At 53.8% G+C, this 18,920-nt stretch overlaps 1 protein-coding gene across 7 annotated transcripts in view; it reads right to left on the reverse strand.

The window, feature by feature from the left end:
- KIF21B (kinesin family member 21B) overlaps positions 1-18,920 on the reverse strand; it is a 318,269-nt gene that overhangs the window by 59,800 nt on the left and 239,549 nt on the right. For all 7 annotated transcript variants that reach the window (XM_069944619.1, XM_069944618.1, XM_069944620.1 and 4 more), the window contains one exon: positions 7,953-8,146. In XM_069944619.1, the coding sequence (XP_069800720.1) occupies positions 7,953-8,146 (194 nt within the window). The remainder of the gene's footprint in view (positions 1-7,952; positions 8,147-18,920) is intronic.

Consider the following 18,920-nt stretch of genomic DNA (forward strand, 5'->3'; position numbering starts at 1 on the left):
CCCTATGTAATACCTGGCGGGCAGGCTCCTCTCTCCTATGTAATACCTGGCAGGCAGGCTCCTCTCTCCCTATGTAATACCTGGCGGGCAGGCTCCTTTCTCCCTATGCAATACCTGGCGGGCAGGCTCCTCTCTCCATATGTAATGCCTGGCGGGCAGGCTCCTCTCTCCCTATGTAATACCTGGCGGGCAGGCTCCTCTCTCCATATGTAATACCTGGCATGCAGGCTCCTCTCTCCCTATGTAATACCTGGCGGGCAGGCTCCTCTCTCCCTATGTAATACCTGGCGGGCAGGCTCCTCTCTCCCTATGTAAGGCCTGGCGGGCAGGCTCCTCTCTCCCTATGTAATACCTGGCGGGCAGGCTCCTCTCTCCCTATATAATACCTGGCGGGCAGGCTCCTCTCTCCCTATGTAATACCTGGCGGGCAGGCTCCTCTCTCCCTATGTAATACCTGGCGGGCAGGCTCCTCTCTCCCTATGTAATACCTGGCGGGCAGGCTCCTCTCTCCCTATGTAATACCTGGCGGGCAGGCTCCTCTCTCCCTATGTAATACCTGGCGGGCCGGCTCCTCTCTCCCTATGTAATACCTGGCGGGCAGGCTCCTCTCTCCTATGTAATACCTGGCAGGCAGGCTCCTCTCTCTATGTAACACCTGGCAGGCAGGCTCCTCTCTCCCTATGTAATACCTGGCGGGTAGGCTCCTCTCTCCCTATGTAAGCCCTGGCGGGCAGGGTCCTCTCTCCCTATGTAAGCCCTGGCGGGCAGGCTCCTCTCTCCCTATGTAATACCTGGCGGGCAGGCTCCTCTCTCCCTATGTAATACCTGGCGGGCAGGCTCCTCTCTCTCTATGTAATACCTGGCGGGCAGGCTCCTCTCTCCCTATGTAATACCTGGCAGGCAGGCTCCTCTCTCCCTATGTAATACCTGGCGGGCAGGCTCCTCTCTCCCTATATAATACCTGGCGGGCAGGCTCCTCTCTCTATGTAATACCTGGCGGGCAGGCTCCTCTCTCCCTATGTAATAACTGGCGGGCAGGCTCCTCTCTCCCTATGTAATACCTGGTGGGCAGGCTCCTCTCTCCCTATGTAATACCTGGCGGGCAGGCTCCTCTCTCCCTATGTAACCCCTGGCGGGCAGGCTCCTCTCTCCCTATGTAATACCTGGCGGGCAGGCTCCTCTCTCCCTATGTAAGCTCTGGCGGGCAGGCTCCTCTCTCCCTATATAATACCTGGCGGGCAGGCTCCTCTCTCCCTATGTAATACCTGGCGGGCAGGCTCCTCTCTCCCTATATAATACCTGGCGGGCAGGCTCCTCTCTCCCTATGTAATACCTGGTGGGCAGGCTCCTCTCTCCCTATGTAATACCTGGCGGGCAGGCTCCTCTCTCCCTATGTAATACCTGGCGGGCAGGCTCCTCTCTCCCTATGTTAGTCCTGGCGGGCAGGCTCCTCTCTCCCTATGTAATACCTGGCGGGCAGGCTCCTCTCTCCCTATGTAAGCTCTGGCGGGCAGGCTCCTCTCTCCCTATGTAATACCTGGCGGGCAGGCTCCTCTCTCCCTATGTAATACCTGGCGGGCAGGCTCCTCTCTCCCTATGTAATACCTGGTGGGCAGGCTCCTCTCTCCCTATGTAATACCTGGCGGGCAGGCTCCTCTCTCCCTATGTATTACCTGGTGGGCAGGCTTCTCTCTCCCTATGTAATACCTGGCGGGCAGGCTCCTCTCTCCTCCTCTCTCCCTATGTAATACCTGGCGGGCAGGCTCCTCTCTCCTCCTCTCTCCCTATGTAATACCTGGCGGGCAGGCTCTTCTCTCCCTATGTAATACCTGGCGGGCAGGCTCCTCTCTCCCTATGTAAGGCCTGGCGGGCAGGCTCCTCTCTCCCTATGTAATACCTGGCGGGCAGGCTCCTCTCTCTCCCTATGTAATACCTGGCGGGCAGGCTCCTCTCTCCCTATGTAATACCTGGCGGGCAGGCTCCTCTCTCCCTATGTAATACCTGGCAGGCAGGCTCCACTCTCCCTATGTAATACCTGGCGGGCAGGCTCCTCTCTCCCTATGTAAGCTCTGGCGGGCAGGCTCCTCTCTCCCTATGTAAGGCCTGGTGGGCAGGCTCCTCTCTCCATATGTAATACCTGGCATGCAGGCTCCTCTCTCCCTATGTAATACCTGGCGGGCAGGATCCTCTCTCCCTATGTAATACCTGGCGGGCAGGCTCCTCTCTCCCTATGTAATACCTGGCGGGCAGGCTCCTCTCTCCCTATATAATACCTGGCGGGCAGGCTCCTCTCTCCCTATGTAATACCTGGCGGGCAGGCTCCTCTCTCCCTATGTAATACCTGGCGGGCAGGCTCCTCTCTCCCTATGTAATACCTGGCGGGCAGGCTCCTCTCTCCCTATGTAATACCTGGCGGGCAGGCTCCTCTCTCCCTATGTAATACCTGGCGGGCAGGCTCCTCTCTCCCTATGTAATACCTGGCGGGCCGGCTCCTCTCTCCCTATGTAATACCTGGCGGGCAGGCTCCTCTCTCCCTATGTAATACCTGGCGGGCAGGCTCCTCTCTCCTATGTAATACCTGGCAGGCAGGCTCCTCTCTCTATGTAACACCTGGCAGGCAGGCTCCTCTCTCCCTATGTAATACCTGGCGGGTAGGCTCCTCTCTCCCTATGTAAACCCTGGCGGGCAGGGTCCTCTCTCCCTATGTAAGCCCTGGCGGGCAGGCTCCTCTCTCCCTATGTAATACCTGGCGGGCAGGCTCCTCTCTCTCTATGTAATACCTGGCGGGCAGGCTCCTCTCTCCCTATGTAATACCTGGCAGGCAGGCTCCTCTCTCCCTATGTAATACCTGGCGGGCAGGCTCCTCTCTCCCTATATAATACCTGGCGGGCAGGCTCCTCTCTCTATGTAATACCTGGCGGGCAGGCTCCTCTCTCCCTATGTAATAACTGGCGGGCAGGCTCCTCTCTCCCTATGTAATACCTGGTGGGCAGGCTCCTCTCTCCCTATGTAATACCTGGCGGGCAGGCTCCTCTCTCCCTATGTTACCCCTGGCGGGCAGGCTCCTCTCTCCCTATGTAATACCTGGTGGGCAGGCTCCTCTCTCCCTATGTAATACCTGGCGGGCAGGCTCCTCTCTCCCTATGTAATACCTGGCGGGCAGGCTCCTCTCTCCCTATGTAATACCTGGCGGGCAGGCTCCTCTCTCCCTATGTAATACCTGGCGGGCAGGCTCCTCTCTCCCTATGTAATACCTGGCGGGCAGGCTCCTCTCTCCCTATGTAATACCTGGCGGGCAGGCTCCTCTCTTCCTATGTAACCCCTGGCGGGCAGGCTCCTCTCTCCCTATGTAATACCTGGCGGGCAGGCTCCTCTCTCCCTATGTAATACCTGGCGGGCAGGCTCCTCTCTCCCTATGTAATACCTGGCGGGCAGGCTCCTCTCTCCCTACGTAATACCTGGCGGGCAGGCTCCTCTCTCCCTATGTAAGCCCTGGCGGGCAGGCTCCTCTCTCCCTATGTAAGCCCTGGCGGGCAGGCTCCTCTCTCCCTATGTAATACCTGGCGGGCAGGCTCCTCTCTCCCTATGTAATACCTGGCAGGCAGGCTCCACTCTCCCTATGTAATACCTGGCGGGCAGGCTCCTCTCTCCCTATGTAAGCTCTGGCGGGCAGGCTCCTCTCTCCCTATGTAAGGCCTGGTGGGCAGGCTCCTCTCTCCCTATGTAATACCTGGCGGGCAGGCTCCTCTCTCTCCCTATGTAATACCTGGCGGGCAGGCTCCTCTCTCCCTATGTAATACCTGGCGGGCAGGCTCCTCTCTCCCTATGTAATACCTGGCAGGCAGGCTCCACTCTCCCTATGTAATACCTGGCGGGCAGGCTCCTCTCTCCCTATGTAAGCTCTGGCGGGCAGGCTCCTCTCTCCCTATGTAATACCTGGCGGGCAGGCTCCTCTCTCCCTATGTAATACCTGGTGGGCAGGCTCCTTTCTCCCTATGCAATACCTGGCGGGCAGGCTCCTCTCTCCATATGTAATGCCTGGCGGGCAGGCTCCTCTCTCCCTATGTAATACCTGGCGGGCAGGCTCCTCTCTCCATATGTAATACCTGGCATGCAGGCTCCTCTCTCCCTATGTAATACCTGGCGGGCAGGCTCCTCTCTCCCTATGTAATACCTGGCGGGCAGGCTCCTCTCTCCCTATGTAAGGCCTGGCGGGCAGGCTCCTCTCTCCCTATGTAATACCTGGCGGGCAGGCTCCTCTCTCCCTATATAATACCTGGCGGGCAGGCTCCTCTCTCCCTATGTAATACCTGGCGGGCAGGCTCCTCTCTCCCTATGTAATACCTGGCGGGCAGGCTCCTCTCTCCCTATGTAATACCTGGCGGGCAGGCTCCTTTCTCCCTATGTAATACCTGGCGGGCAGGCTCTTCTCTTCCTATGTAATACCTGGCGGGCAGGCTCCTCTCTCCCTATGTAATACCTGGCGGGCAGGCTCCTCTCTCCCTATGTAATACCTGGCGGGCAGGCTCCTCTCTCCCTATGTAATACCTGGCGGGCAGGCTCCTCTCTCCCTATGTAATACCTGGCGGGCCGGCTCCTCTCTCCCTATGTAATACCTGGCGGGCAGGCTCCTCTCTCCCTATGTAATACCTGGCGGGCAGGCTCCTCTCTCCCTATGTAATACCTGGCAGGCAGGCTCCTCTCTCTATGTAACACCTGGCAGGCAGGCTCCTCTCTCCCTATGTAATACCTGGCGGGTAGGCTCCTCTCTCCCTATGTAAGCCCTGGCGGGCAGGGTCCTCTCTCCCTATGTAAGCCCTGGCGGGCAGGCTCCTCTCTCCCTATGTAATACCTGGCGGGCAGGCTCCTCTCTCCCTATGTAATACCTGGCGGGCAGGCTCCTCTCTCCCTATGTAATACCTGGCGGGCAGGCTCCTCTCTCCCTATGTAATACCTGGCAGGCAGGCTCCTCTCTCCCTATGTAATACCTGGCGGACAGGCTCCTCTCTCCCTATATAATACCTGGCGGGCAGGCTCCTCTCTCTATGTAATACCTGGCGGGCAGGCTCCTCTCTCCCTATGTAATAACTGGCGGGCAGGCTCCTCTCTCCCTATGTAATACCTGGTGGGCAGGCTCCTCTCTCCCTATGTAATACCTGGCGGGCAGGCTCCTCTCTCCCTATGTAACCCCTGGCGGGAAGGCTCCTCTCTCCCTATGTAATACCTGGCGGGCAGGCTCCTCTCTCCCTATGTAAGCTCTGGCGGGCAGGCTCCTCTCTCCCTATATAATACCTGGCGGGCAGGCTCCTCTCTCCCTATGTAATACCTGGCGGGCAGGCTCCTCTCTCCCTATGTAATACCTGGCGGGCAGGCTCCTCTCTCCCTATGTAATACCTGGTGGGCAGGCTCCTCTCTCCCTATGTAAGACCTGGCGGGCAGGCTCCTCTCTCCCTATGTAATACCTGGCGGGCAGGCTCCTCTCTCCCTATGTTAGTCCTGGCGGGCAGGCTCCTCTCTCCCTATGTAATACCTGGCGGGCAGGCTCCTCTCTCCCTATGTAAGCTCTGGCGGGCAGGCTCCTCTCTCCCTATGTAATACCTGGCGGGCAGGCTCCTCTCTCCCTATGTAATACCTGGTGGGCAGGCTCCTCTCTCCCTATGTAATACCTGGCGGGCAGGCTCCTCTCTCCCTATGTATTACCTGGTGGGCAGGCTTCTCTCTCCCTATGTAATACCTGGCGGGCAGGCTCCTCTCTCCTCCTCTCTCCCTATGTAATACCTGGCGGGCAGGCTCCTCTCTCCTCCTCTCTCCCTATGTAATACCTGGCGGGCAGGCTCCTCTCTCCCTATGTAAGGCCTGGCGGGCAGGCTCCTCTCTCCCTATGTAATACCTGGCGGGCAGGCTCCTCTCTCTCCCTATGTAATACCTGGCGGGCAGGCTCCTCTCTCCCTATGTAATACCTGGCGGGCAGGCTCCTCTCTCCCTATGTAATACCTGGCAGGCAGGCTCCACTCTCCCTATGTAATACCTGGCGGGCAGGCTCCTCTCTCCCTATGTAAGCTCTGGCGGGCAGGCTCCTCTCTCCCTATGTAAGGCCTGGTGGGCAGGCTCCTCTCTCCATATGTAATACCTGGCATGCAGGCTCCTCTCTCCCTATGTAATACCTGGCGGGCAGGATCCTCTCTCCCTATGTAATACCTGGCGGGCAGGCTCCTCTCTCCCTATGTAATACCTGGCGGGCAGGCTCCTCTCTCCCTATATAATACCTGGCGGGCAGGCTCCTCTCTCCCTATGTAATACCTGGCGGGCAGGCTCCTCTCTCCCTATGTAATACCTGGCGGGCAGGCTCCTCTCTCCCTATGTAATACCTGGCGGGCAGGCTCCTCTCTCCCTATGTAATACCTGGCGGGCAGGCTCCTCTCTCCCTATGTAATACCTGGCGGGCCGGCTCCTCTCTCCCTATGTAATACCTGGCGGGCAGGCTCCTCTCTCCCTATGTAATACCTGGCGGGCAGGCTCCTCTCTCCTATGTAATACCTGGCAGGCAGGCTCCTCTCTCTATGTAACACCTGGCAGGCAGGCTCCTCTCTCCCTATGTAATACCTGGCGGGTAGGCTCCTCTCTCCCTATGTAAACCCTGGCGGGCAGGGTCCTCTCTCCCTATGTAAGCCCTGGCGGGCAGGCTCCTCTCTCCCTATGTAATACCTGGCGGGCAGGCTCCTCTCTCTCTATGTAATACCTGGCGGGCAGGCTCCTCTCTCCCTATGTAATACCTGGCAGGCAGGCTCCTCTCTCCCTATGTAATACCTGGCGGGCAGGCTCCTCTCTCCCTATATAATACCTGGCGGGCAGGCTCCTCTCTCTATGTAATAACTGGCGGGCAGGCTCCTCTCTCCCTATGTAATAACTGGCGGGCAGGCTCCTCTCTCCCTATGTAATACCTGGTGGGCAGGCTCCTCTCTCCCTATGTAATACCTGGCGGGCAGGCTCCTCTCTCCCTATGTTACCCCTGGCGGGCAGGCTCCTCTCTCCCTATGTAATACCTGGTGGGCAGGCTCCTCTCTCCCTATGTAATACCTGGCGGGCAGGCTCCTCTCTCCCTATGTAATACCTGGCGGGCAGGCTCCTCTCTCCCTATGTTAGTACTGGCGGGCAGGCTCCTCTCTCCCTATGTAATACCTGGCGGGCAGGCTCCTCTCTCCCTATGTAATACCTGGCGGGCAGGCTCCTCTCTCCCTATGTAATACCTGGCGGGCAGGCTCCTCTCTCCCTATGTAATACCTGGCGGGCAGGCTCCTCTCTCCCTATGTAAGCCCTGGCGGGCAGGCTCCTCTCTCCCTATGTAAGCCCTGGCGGGCAGGCTCCTCTCTCCCTATGTAATACCTGGCGGGCAGGCTCCTCTCTCCCTATGTAATACCTGACAGGCAGGCTCCTCTCTCCCTATGTAAGGCCTGGCGGGCAGGCTCCTCTCTCCCTATGTAAGCCCTGGTGGGCAGGCTCCTCTCTCCCTATGTTAGTCCTGGCGGGCAGGCTCCTCTCTCCCTATGTTAGTCCTGGCGGGCAGGCTCCTCTCTCCCTATGTAAGGCCTGGCAGGCAGGCTCCTCTCTGCATGATAAAGCTATTACCACATAAAGTCAGACGGGTCACATGGGCTATGAGGCATCTGGGCCAGCAAGGTATCATTAATAATAAAGGGGCTCCCCAGCTTTAGTAAAACAAGGCGGCTATCTTCCAGAGACAGCAGCGCTCTTGTCTCCAGGTTGGGTGCAGGATTGGCAGCTCAATTATATTGAAGTAAATGGAGCTTAATTAAAACCACATCTGACCTGGAGTCAAGAGCTTTGCTGTCCCTGGAAGATAGCCGCCATGTTTTTCTAATGCTGGGGAACCGCTTTAATACTGGAGCAGAGTTTCTCTAAAGAAGATAAATGGCAGGTTACATAGCACTCACAAGGTATTGCCACGGGCCGGCAGGGTGAAGCTGTGTGAGCCCCGACCACGCAGAGCGGAGAAGCCCCTAATGTCCTCCAGGATGTCAGTCAGTGACGCCAAGGACTTGGTAATGTTCCTAGAGGAGGCCTCTACCAGGGGACTTATGGATTCCGCTGACACGGCCTTCAGCTGCCAGGAGAGGCAGGGCTCGCCCTGAGGATAAGAGAGGAACACAGAGAAATTTCAGGAAAATGATAAGAAACTGATGAAGTTATATTCATAGGGGCAAATGAAGGGAGAGATAACACAGAGACACAGAGGAAACACAGGAGAACACACTGATTGATAGGTTGAATTCTCCTTACTGATTGGTTATTACAGAAAGTTTTGGATACAATGTCGCTGTTGGAAACAAAGTACAGCAACACTGGAATGACAATATGCTGTAATAAGTAAATATACAGAGAAGAAGCTGGCAGGATAGAAAGCAATCGGCATCCAGGGACATAAGCTGGCGGGATAGAAAGTAATCGGCATCCAGGGACATAAGCTGGCGGGATAGAAAGCAGTGGGCATCCAGGGACATAAGCTGGCGGGATAGCAAGCAGTGGGCATCCAGGGACATAAGCTGGCGGGATAGAAAGCAATCGGCATCCAGGGACATAAGCTGGCGGGATAGAAAGCAATCGGCATTCAGGGACAAAAGCTGGCAGGATAGAAAGCAATCGGCATACAGGGACATAAGCTGGCGGGATAGAAAGCAATCGGCATACAGGGACATAAGCTGGCGGGATAGAAAGCAATCGGCATTCAGGGACATAAGCTGGCGGGATAGAAAGCAATCGGCATCCAGGGACATAAGCTGGCGGGATAGAAAGCAATCGGCATCCAGGGACATAAGCTGGCGGGATAGAAAGCAGTGGGCATCCAGGGAAATAAGCTGGCGGGATAGAAAGCAATCGGCATCCAGGGACATAAGCTGGCAGGATAGAAAGCAATCGGCATACAGAGACATAAGCTGGCGGGATAGAAAGCAGTGGGCATCCAGGGGCATAAGCTGGCGGGATAGAAAGCAGTGGGCATCCGGGGACATAAGCTGGCAGGATAGAAAGCAGTGGGCATCCAGGGGCATAAGCTGGCGGGATAGAAAGCAGTGGGCATCCAGGGGCATAAGCTGGCGGGATAGAAAGCAGTGGGCATCCGGGGACATAAGCTGGCGGGATAGAAACCAATCTGCATCCAGGGACATAAGCTGGCAGGATAGAAAGCAATCGGCATCCAGGGACATAAGCTGGCAGGATAGAAAGCAATCGGCATCCAGGGACATAAGCTGGCGGGATAGAAAGCAATCGGCATCCAGGGACATAAGCTGGCGGGATAGAAAGCAGTGGGCATCCAGGGACATAAGCTGGCGGGATAGAAAGCAATCGGCATCCAGGGACATAAGCTGGCAGGATAGAAAGCAATCGGCATACAGAGACATAAGCTGGCGGGATAGAAAGCAGTGGGCATCCAGGGGCATAAGCTGGCGGGATAGAAAGCAGTGGGCATCCGGGGACATAAGCTGGCAGGATAGAAAGCAGTGGGCATCCAGGGGCATAAGCTGGCGGGATAGAAAGCAGTGGGCATCCAGGGGCATAAGCTGGCGGGATAGAAAGCAGTGGGCATCTGGGGACATAAGCTGGCGGGATAGAAACCAATCTGCATCCAGGGACATAAGCTGGCAGGATAGAAAGCAATCGGCATCCAGGGACATAAGCTGGCGGGATAGAAAGCAGTGGGCATCCAGGGACATAAGCTGGCGGGATAGAAAGCAATCGGCGTCCAGGGACATAAGCTGGCGGGATAGAAAGCAATCGGCATACAGGGACATAAGCTGGCGGGATAGAAAGCAATTGGCATAGATTATTATTATTGGGGCAAATGCAGGGAGAGATAACACAGAGACACAGAGGAAACACAGGAAACAGAGAACACACTGATTGATAGGTTGAATTCTCTTTACTGATTGGTTATTACAGAATGTTTTGGATACAATGTCGCTGTTGGAAACAAAGTACAGCAACACTGGAATGACAACATGCTGTAATAAGTAAATATACAGAGAAGAAGCTGGCAGGATAGAAAGCAATCGGCATCCAGGGACATAAGCTGGCAGGATAGAAAGTAATCGACATCCAGGTACATAAGCTGGAAGGATAGAAAGCAGTGGGCATCCAGGGACATAAGCTGGCGGGATAGCAAGCAGTGGGCATCCAGGGACATAAGCTGGCGGGATAGAAAGCAATCGGCATACAGGGACATAAGCTGGCGGGATAGAAAACAATCGGCATTCAGGGAAATAAGCTGGCAGGATAGAAAGCAATCGGCATACAGGGACATAAGCTGACGGGATAGAAAGCAGTGGGCATCCAGGGACATAAGCTGGCGGGATAGAAAGCAATCGGCATCCAGGGACATAAGCTGGCGGGATAGAAAGCAGTGGGCATCCAGGGACATAAGCTGGCAAGATAGAAAGCAATCGGCATACAGAGACATAAGCTGGCGGGATAGAAAGCAGTGGGCATCCAGGGGCATAAGCTGGCGGGATAGAAAGCAGTGGGCATCCGGGGACATAAGCTGGCAGGATAGAAAGCAGTGGGCATCCAGGGGCATAAGCTGGCGGGATAGAAAGCAGTGGGCATCCAGGGGCATAAGCTGGCGGGATAGAAAGCAGTGGGCATCCGGGGACATAAGCTGGCGGGATAGAAACCAATCTGCATACAGGGACATAAGCTGGCAGGATAGAAAGCAATCGGCATCCAGGGACATAAGCTGGCGGGATAGAAAGCAGTGGGCATCCAGGGACATAAGCTGGCGGGATAGAAAGCAATCGGCGTCCAGGGACATAAGCTGGCAGGATAGAAAGCAATCGGCATCCAGGGACATAAGCTGGCGGGATAGAAAGCAGTGGGCATCCAGGGACATAAGCTGGCGGGATAGAAAGCAATCGGTGTCCAGGGACATAAGCTGGCGGGATAGAAAGCAATCGGCATACAGGGACATAAGCTGGCGGGATAGAAACCAATTGGCATAGAGGGACATACGCTGGCAGGATAGAAAGCAATCGGCATCCAGGGACATAAGCTGGCAGGATAGAAAGCAATTGGCATACAAGGACATAAGCTGGCGAGATAGAAAGCAATCGGCATACAGGGACATAGGCTGGCGGGATAGAAAGCAATCAACATACAGGGACATAAGCTGGCAGGATAGAAAGCAATCGGCATCCAGGGACATAAGCTGGCGGGATAGAAAGCAGTGGGCATCCAGGGACATAAGCTGGCGGGATAGAAAGCAATCGGCGTCCAGGGACATAAGCTGGCGGGATAGAAAGCAATCGGCATCCAGGGACATAAGCTGGCGGGATAGAAAGCAATCGGCATAGAGGGACATACGCTGGCAGGATAGAAACCAATCGGCATCCAGGGACATAAGCTGGCAGGATAGAAAGAAATTGGCATACAAGGACATAAGCTGGCGAGATAGAAAGCAATCGGCATACAGGAACATAGGCTGGCGGGATAGAAAGCAATCAACATACAGGGACATAAGCTGGCAGGATAGAAAGCAATAGGCATCCAGGGACATAAGCTGGCGGGATAGAAAGCAATCGGCATCCAGGGACATAAGCTGGCGGGATAGAAAGCAATCGGCATACAGGGACATAAGCTGGCAGGATAGAAACCAATCAGCATAGAGGGACATACGCTGGCAGGAAAGAAAGCAATCGGCATACAGGGACATACGCTGGCAGGAAAGAAAGCAATCGGCATCCAGGGACATAAGCTGGCAGGATAGAAAGCAATTGGCATACAAGGACATAAGCTGGCGAGATAGAAAGCAATCGGCATACAGGGACATAGGCTGGCGGGATAGAAAGCAATCAAAATACAGGGACATAAGTTGGTGTACAGGTATGGAACTGCTGAATCCCCCAAACCGATCCCTCAACGATCAGTGAACCTGCTGATCCATAACATCTGTAACGTCTGCTGATCTCTAGTTACACGGCAAGCCCTGGCGCTATGGCAACAGATCAGCAGCTTAGAAGCTTCCAGACTCCTTCTTACTTTCCCACCTGCTAAGTACTTGGACATATATTATGCTGTAGTCTCATCAGGGCCGGTGTCAGCACAGGGGTTACCCACAGCGCCTGCAGGGGCCCAGAGAGGGAGAGTGTTCTGATGTGGAGCCCCCTCACTGTACTGCAGGATGAGTGCTGAACATCAGAAGACACAGGAGACTGAGCAGGACCTGCACAGAGAGAGAGAGAAAGAGAGAGAGAAAGAGAGAGAGAGATAGAGAGAGAGAGAGAGAAAGGAAAGGGGGAAGGACCTGATCACATGACCCGCAGGTTCTCAACCTTACAGTGTAAAAAGAGCAGCCGGACAGAGATGAAGAGGGAGAAGACTGACTAAATGCGTCAGTGTCAGTCAGTGAGCGTCAATCAGATAGTCAGTGAGCGTCAGTCAGTGAGCGTCAGTCAGTGAGCGTCAGTCAGATAGTCAGTCAGTGAGCGTCAGTCAGTGAGCGTCAGTCAGTGAGCGTCAGTCAGATAGTAAGTGAGCGTCAGTCAGATAGTCAGTCAGTGAGCGTCAGTCAGATAGTAAGTGATCGTCAGTCAGTGAGCGTCAGTCAGATAGTCAGTGATCGTCAGTCAGTGAGCGTCAGTCAGTGAGCGTCAGTCAGTCAGTGAGCGTCAGATAGTCAGTCAGTGAGCGTCAGTCAGATAGTCAGTGAGCGTCAGTCAGATAGTGTCAGTCAGATAGTCAGTCAGTCCATGTCAGTCAGTGACAGTCAGATAGTCAGTAACAGTCAGTCAGATAGTCTGTCAGTGAGCGTCAGTCAGATAGTCAGTGAGCGTCAGTCAGATAGTAAGTCAGTGAACGTCAGTCAGTGAGCGCCAGTCAGATAGTCAGTGAGCGTCAGTCAGATAGTAAGTCAGTGAACGTCAGTCAGTGAGCGTCAGTCAGTCAGTGATCGTCAGTCAGTGACCGTCAGATAGTCAGTCAGTGAGCGTCAGATAGTCAGTCAGTGAGCGTCAGTCAGATAGTCAGTCAGTCCATGTCAGTCAGTGTCAGTCAGATAGTCAGTGTCAGTCAGATAGTCAGTACATGATGCTATAACTTTTCTTTCTGATTCTGAGAATGTTTTTTTTTATAACATATTGTACTTTAGGTTAGTGGTAAATTTTGGCCAATGTGCAAAACATTTTTGTGAAAAATGCAATTTTTTCATGGAAAATGACAAAATTAGCATTTTTCTCATTTTAAATTTCCTGCGGTCACTGCGCAGATTTAATCCTGTAATAATGTTATTGCCAGCGTCATTACGCACGCAGCGACTAAATATGTGGACATTTATTATTGTATTGGGGGCTGTGGGGATTATAGGTGATTTTATCATTGTCCCACCATCAGGACTTCACTGTGTAATTGTATTGCTGATCAGCACTGCAGTGCAATGTGCCTGGAATAGACAAAGCCGGAGCAGCTTCCGTAGCGGTCACACCAGGAGGCTTCTGGGAAGCAACGTCTCACCAACCATCCGGGCCGTGCAATCTCACCGCACAGCCCTCATGGGGAACGGAGGGAGGATTCTCCCTTTTTGGGGTGGGGGGGGCGGCACATCTGGCTATTGGGCCACACCTGATTCCGAGGGGCCGCACCTGACTCCGGGGGGCATAAGTAACACAGTTGAATAAAGGAGTAGGTGGAACGGAATCCGTGTAACATGAAACCGTTAGTGATGAGCGAGCGTGCTGGTCCGAGCTTGGTACTCGATGGAGTATTAGGGTACTTGATGGTACTCGTTACTTGGACGAGCATTTTGCGATACTCGAGAAAATCTTATCCGTTTCATGTAAGTTTGGGCGCTATTTCTCAACAAATCAACATGCAGGAGACTCTTTGGTACATCCTGTGATGACGTGGGACCCATACATGTCGATAGCAGCGATTGGTTGGCCAGATCAGATGACCCTGCCATATAAAAATCTCGGCGGCGGAGACTCGACTCACATACATGCTGGAAGACAACAGGGACAGAGCTGCTGCGGGTCAGGGAGAGCGTTAGGGAGGGAATTAGCTTTCCATTAGGCAGGGAATACTAGCAAACAACCAAACAGACCTTGTAAGGGCTTCAAATCATTATTTTTTTGGGATTTCTTCAGACTGCTGTCTGGGAGTTGTAGTGCTGCTACCACGATTTCAGCAGCACACTGTGGTGACCGGCTGCTGGCAGAAAGGGGACGTTAGGTGTTGCATACACACCCCTAAGAAGGGCTCAGTACTATTATATGATTTTGTGGCTGGTGGTGCTGCTGTACAACATTGTATTGCTGGGATTTGTAGTACACCTGCATAGAACTTCACTGCTCATTGTCCAATCTAACAGGTGGCATAGACCACAGACCACCACGTACACACAGACTATATGACAGCCTCCAAATACTAGTGTGACACTGACCGCCAGTATATTTTCTTATTTCTGTATTTCTTAGTGCAGTCATATCCAATCTCACTGCTCATTGTCCTGTGTAAGAGGTGGCATACACTATATAGCTGCACTTACACACCCAGACTCTATAAGACTACTTCCAAAAGTAGTCTGAGTAATATATTTTCTTGGCTTGCTGTGATCTGTAGTGCAGCTATCTCAGTCTTGACTGTGCAGTGTCCATAAAATGGTGAACCCCAGGGGTAAGGGTCGAGGACGTGGGGTTCCAAGCGATGCAGCAGGCAGTGGCCGTGGTTCAGGTCAGGGTGACACAGCAGCACCTGTTGAGGAGGGAGCAGTGGCACACCGCAGACGTCCACTCCCTAGCTAATTCACCCAACTTACGGGGTCTCAGGGTAGACCGATATTGAAACCGCAGCAGTGTGAACAGGTGCTGACGTGGATAGCGGATAATGTGTCCAGTAACTTCTACACCACCCAGTCTTCTACGCAGTCCACCCACACTACCCAAGGGAGTGGAACCCTTGCTCCATTAGCTCCGCCTCCTCCCCACAGCCTGGCCCCTCCATCCACCACCACCACCAGGCTCCCAGGAACTCTTTTCTGAACACTTCCCTGAGTCCGAGCAACCGGAGCAGTCGATCTGTCCTGATGCCCAAACTATGCAGCTCAGGCAGTCGGTGGGTGATGAGAGTGGGGACTTGTAAGCGGGGTTGGAAGAGGTGTCTGATGATGATGATGATGAGACCCGGTTGTCAGACAGTGAGGTTGTTTTCATGGATGTAACTCAAAGTGAGGAGGAGAGTGAGGAGCTGGTGGATGAGGAGGAGGTGACTGACCCCAGCTGGGTGGATAAGCCTAGTGAAGACCGTGCTTCTCAGGGGGAGGCAAGTTCACCCGCAGGACCGGTTGGTAGAGGAAGAGGGGTGGGCAGAGGGAGAGGCAGGGGCAGAGCGAGTAGATCAGCAACTGTTTCACAGAGTCAAACTCCCGTGGCCAGGCCTAGATGTTCCCAAGTCTGGAGGAAGAAAGTGCGGATGACCGACGGACTGTAGTGTGCAACGTGTGCCACGCCAGGATCAGCAGGGGAGCCACCACTACTAGCCTAACCACTACCAGCATGCGCAGGCATATGAGTGCTAAACACCCCACTCAGTGGAACCAAAGCCGTTCACTTACTGCCAATCGCACCCCTGCTCCTTCCCCTGTGGCAGGTGCTGGCTCTGTCAGTCCCCCCACCCAGGCCCCAGGCAGTGCCTCCCACCCTACACGCATCCCTTCACCTCCACTATGCTCCACACCCTCCAGCAAGGTGTCCAAGCGCAGCGTTCAACTGTCCCTGCAGCAGACCTTTGAACGGAAGCGCAAATACACGGCCACTCACCTGCATGCACAAGCCCTAAATGTGTAATGAGCCTGGAGATGCTGCCATATCGGCTGGTAGAGACAGAGGCTTTTAGGAACCTCATGGCGGTGGCTGTCCCTCGGTACTGTCCCCAGCCGCCACTACTTTTCATCCGTGCCCTGACCAACGCGGTCAGCGACAAGGTCCACCTAACCTGATGTCTGTTTCTCAGCATGAAGTGCTCAATCCTTAGCTGTTGAGCGTGTATGGCCTGAAGAGGAGGAAATTGAGGGTCAGCCTAGTGAGGAGAGGGAGTTCTTGCGTGTTGGGACCCTGACGCACATGGCTGACTTTATGTCAGGCTGTCTTTCCCGTGACCATCGGTTTAAATTCTTTTTTTACAACATCGATTACTGGGTGTTCACCCTCCTGGACCATCGGTACAAACACAACTTTTCCACTCTCATTCCTGCCGAGGAACGCAGTATGAGGCTGGATTCACACTACGAATATTTCAGTCAGTATTGTGGTCCTCATATTGCAACCAAAACCAGGAGTGGATTAAAAACACAGAAAGGCTCTGTTCAAACAATGGTGAAATTGAGTGGATGGCTGCCATATAACGGTAAATAACGGCCATTATTTCAATACAACAGCCGTTGTTTTAAAGTAACAGCAAATATTTGCCATTAAATGGCGGCCATCCACTCAATTACACCATTGTGTGAACAGAGCCTTTCTGTGTTTTTAATCCACTCCTGGTTTTGGTTGCAATATGAGGACTACAATACTGACTGAAATATACGTAGTGTGAATCCAGCCTGAGAGTGAATCAATATCAACAGGCCCTGGTGCAGAAGCTGAAATTGTACTTCCCATCTGACACCACTAGCGCCAGAGGACGTAGTTCTGTGGGCCAAAGAGCGGGGGAGAGGAGCGGTGGAGCAGGCGGCTTGTCAAGGGGCAGGGGAACACTCTCCAAGGCCTTTCACAGTTTCATGGCAGCCCAGCAAGACTATGTCACCTGTCCCCAGTCTAGACAGAGTAGGGGGGAAGCCTTCAGAAAGATGGTGAGGGAGTATCTTGCTGACCATACCACCTTCTTTCCCGATCACTCTGCTACATACAACTACTGGGTTGCAAAGCTGGATACGTGGCCCCAACTGGCGTTGGAGGTGCTGTGCTGCCCTGCCGCTAGTGTGTTGTCAGAGCAGGTCTTCAGTGCAGCTGGTGCCATCATCACTGATAAGCGCATCCGCCTGTCAACTGACAGCGCTGATAGGCTGACATTTATAAAAATGAACAAAGCCTGGATTTCACATCAATTCAACTGTTTACCCGGGGAAAGCAGCTCAACATGAGGATTCTTCGTATATTCTCTTCTCCTCCTAACCTTCAATTCTCAGCCAACAGCCAATTCTTCTTCCGCTATGCCGTGTCTGGCATAATTTTTGGGAGGCTCACTTGCTACCGCTTCTACCTTGGTCACTCTGTCATCACCGCCATGCTGTGTCTGGCATAATTGTTGGGAGTCTCACCTGCTACCGCTTCTACCTGGGTCACTCTGTCCTCACCGCCATGCTGTGTCTGGCATAATTGTTGGGAGTCTTACCTGCTACCGCTTCTACCTGGGTCACTACCATAATTTTTGAGAGGCTGACTTGCTACCTAACTCAGTTTTATTGGTTCTCTGTGTCCTCACTGCCATGCTGTGTCAGAGCTAATTTTTGGGAGGCTCACTTGCTACCTCACTCACTTTTAATGGTTCTCAGTGTCCTCACTGCCATGCTGTGTCTGGCCTAATTTTACTGAGTGCTGTTCAGGGAAGAAAAAGCGCTGCACCTCACACCTATGGCTGATACTAGTGCCCCTAGGCTAAATAAAAAACATCAGAATTTTGTGTATGAATTGATCAAGCCATACTGCCCCATGTACCATCGTGCAGGTATCTGATACACATGGATCCCTACACTAAGTCCACACCGTGCCAGTCAGTGGCCACCAACCCCGCAGTCGTGCACAGTCAGGGAACGGGGGCCATGGGACGGCCCTGTGACCCCCATGCCACAGGACCAGACACAAAAACACCACACCAGAACCCGGCCAGCACCGCCGGCGGAGAAGGTCGCCCCCAAACAGCACAAGTCTGGATGAGGTATTGCGCTCACCATAGCTGCTGCAGACAGAATGGGAAAAGACAGGAGGGATTAAAACCATGAGCACTCAGGTGTCTCCTGCTAATTGCGGTCATGTGGGTCTCACCAGGAGGAGTGCAAAACACGGAGAAAAGAGAGAAACAAAATGCGGTTCAGGGAAGAAAAAGCGCTGCACCTCACACCTATGGATGATACTAGTGCCCCTAGGCTAAATAAAAAACACATCAGAATTTTGTGTATGAATTGATCAAGCCATACTGCCCCATGTACCATCGTGCAGGTATCTGATACACATGGGTCCCTACCTTAAGTCCTGTGGCATGGGGGTCACAGGGCCGTCCCATGGCCCCCGTTCCCTGACTGTGCACGCCTGCGGGGTTGGTGGCCCCTGACTGGCACGGTGTGGACTTAGTGTAGGGACCCATGTGTATCAGATACCTGCACGATGGTACATGGGGCAGTATGGCTTGATCAATTCAAACACAAAATTCGGATGTGTTTTTTATTTAGCCTAGGGGCACTAGTATCAGCCATAGGTGTGAGGTGCAGCGCTTTTTCTTCCCTGAACCGCATTTTGTTTTTCTCTTTTCTCCGTGTTTTGCACTCCTCCTGGTGAGACCCACATGACCGCAATTAGCAGGAGACACCTGAGTGCTCATGGTTTTAATCCCTCCTGTCTTTTCCCATTCTGTCTGTAGCAGCTATGGTGAGCCCAATACCTCATCCAGACTTGTGCTATTTGGGGGCGACCTTCTCTGCCGGCGGTGCTGGCCGGGTTCTGGTGTGGTGTTTTTGGGTCTGGTCCTGTGGCATGGGGGTCGCAGGGCCGTCCCATGGCCCCCGTTCCCTGACTGTGCACGCCTGCGGGGTTGGTGGCCCCTGACTGGCACGGTGTGGACTTAGTGTAGGGACCCATGTGTATCAGATACCTGCACGATGGTACATGGGGCAGTATGGCTTGATCAATTCAAACACAAAATTCTGA

The sequence above is a fragment of the Dendropsophus ebraccatus genome, chromosome 11 (assembly GCF_027789765.1).
Source record: "Dendropsophus ebraccatus isolate aDenEbr1 chromosome 11, aDenEbr1.pat, whole genome shotgun sequence".
Classification (NCBI taxonomy): Eukaryota; Metazoa; Chordata; class Amphibia; order Anura; family Hylidae; genus Dendropsophus; species Dendropsophus ebraccatus.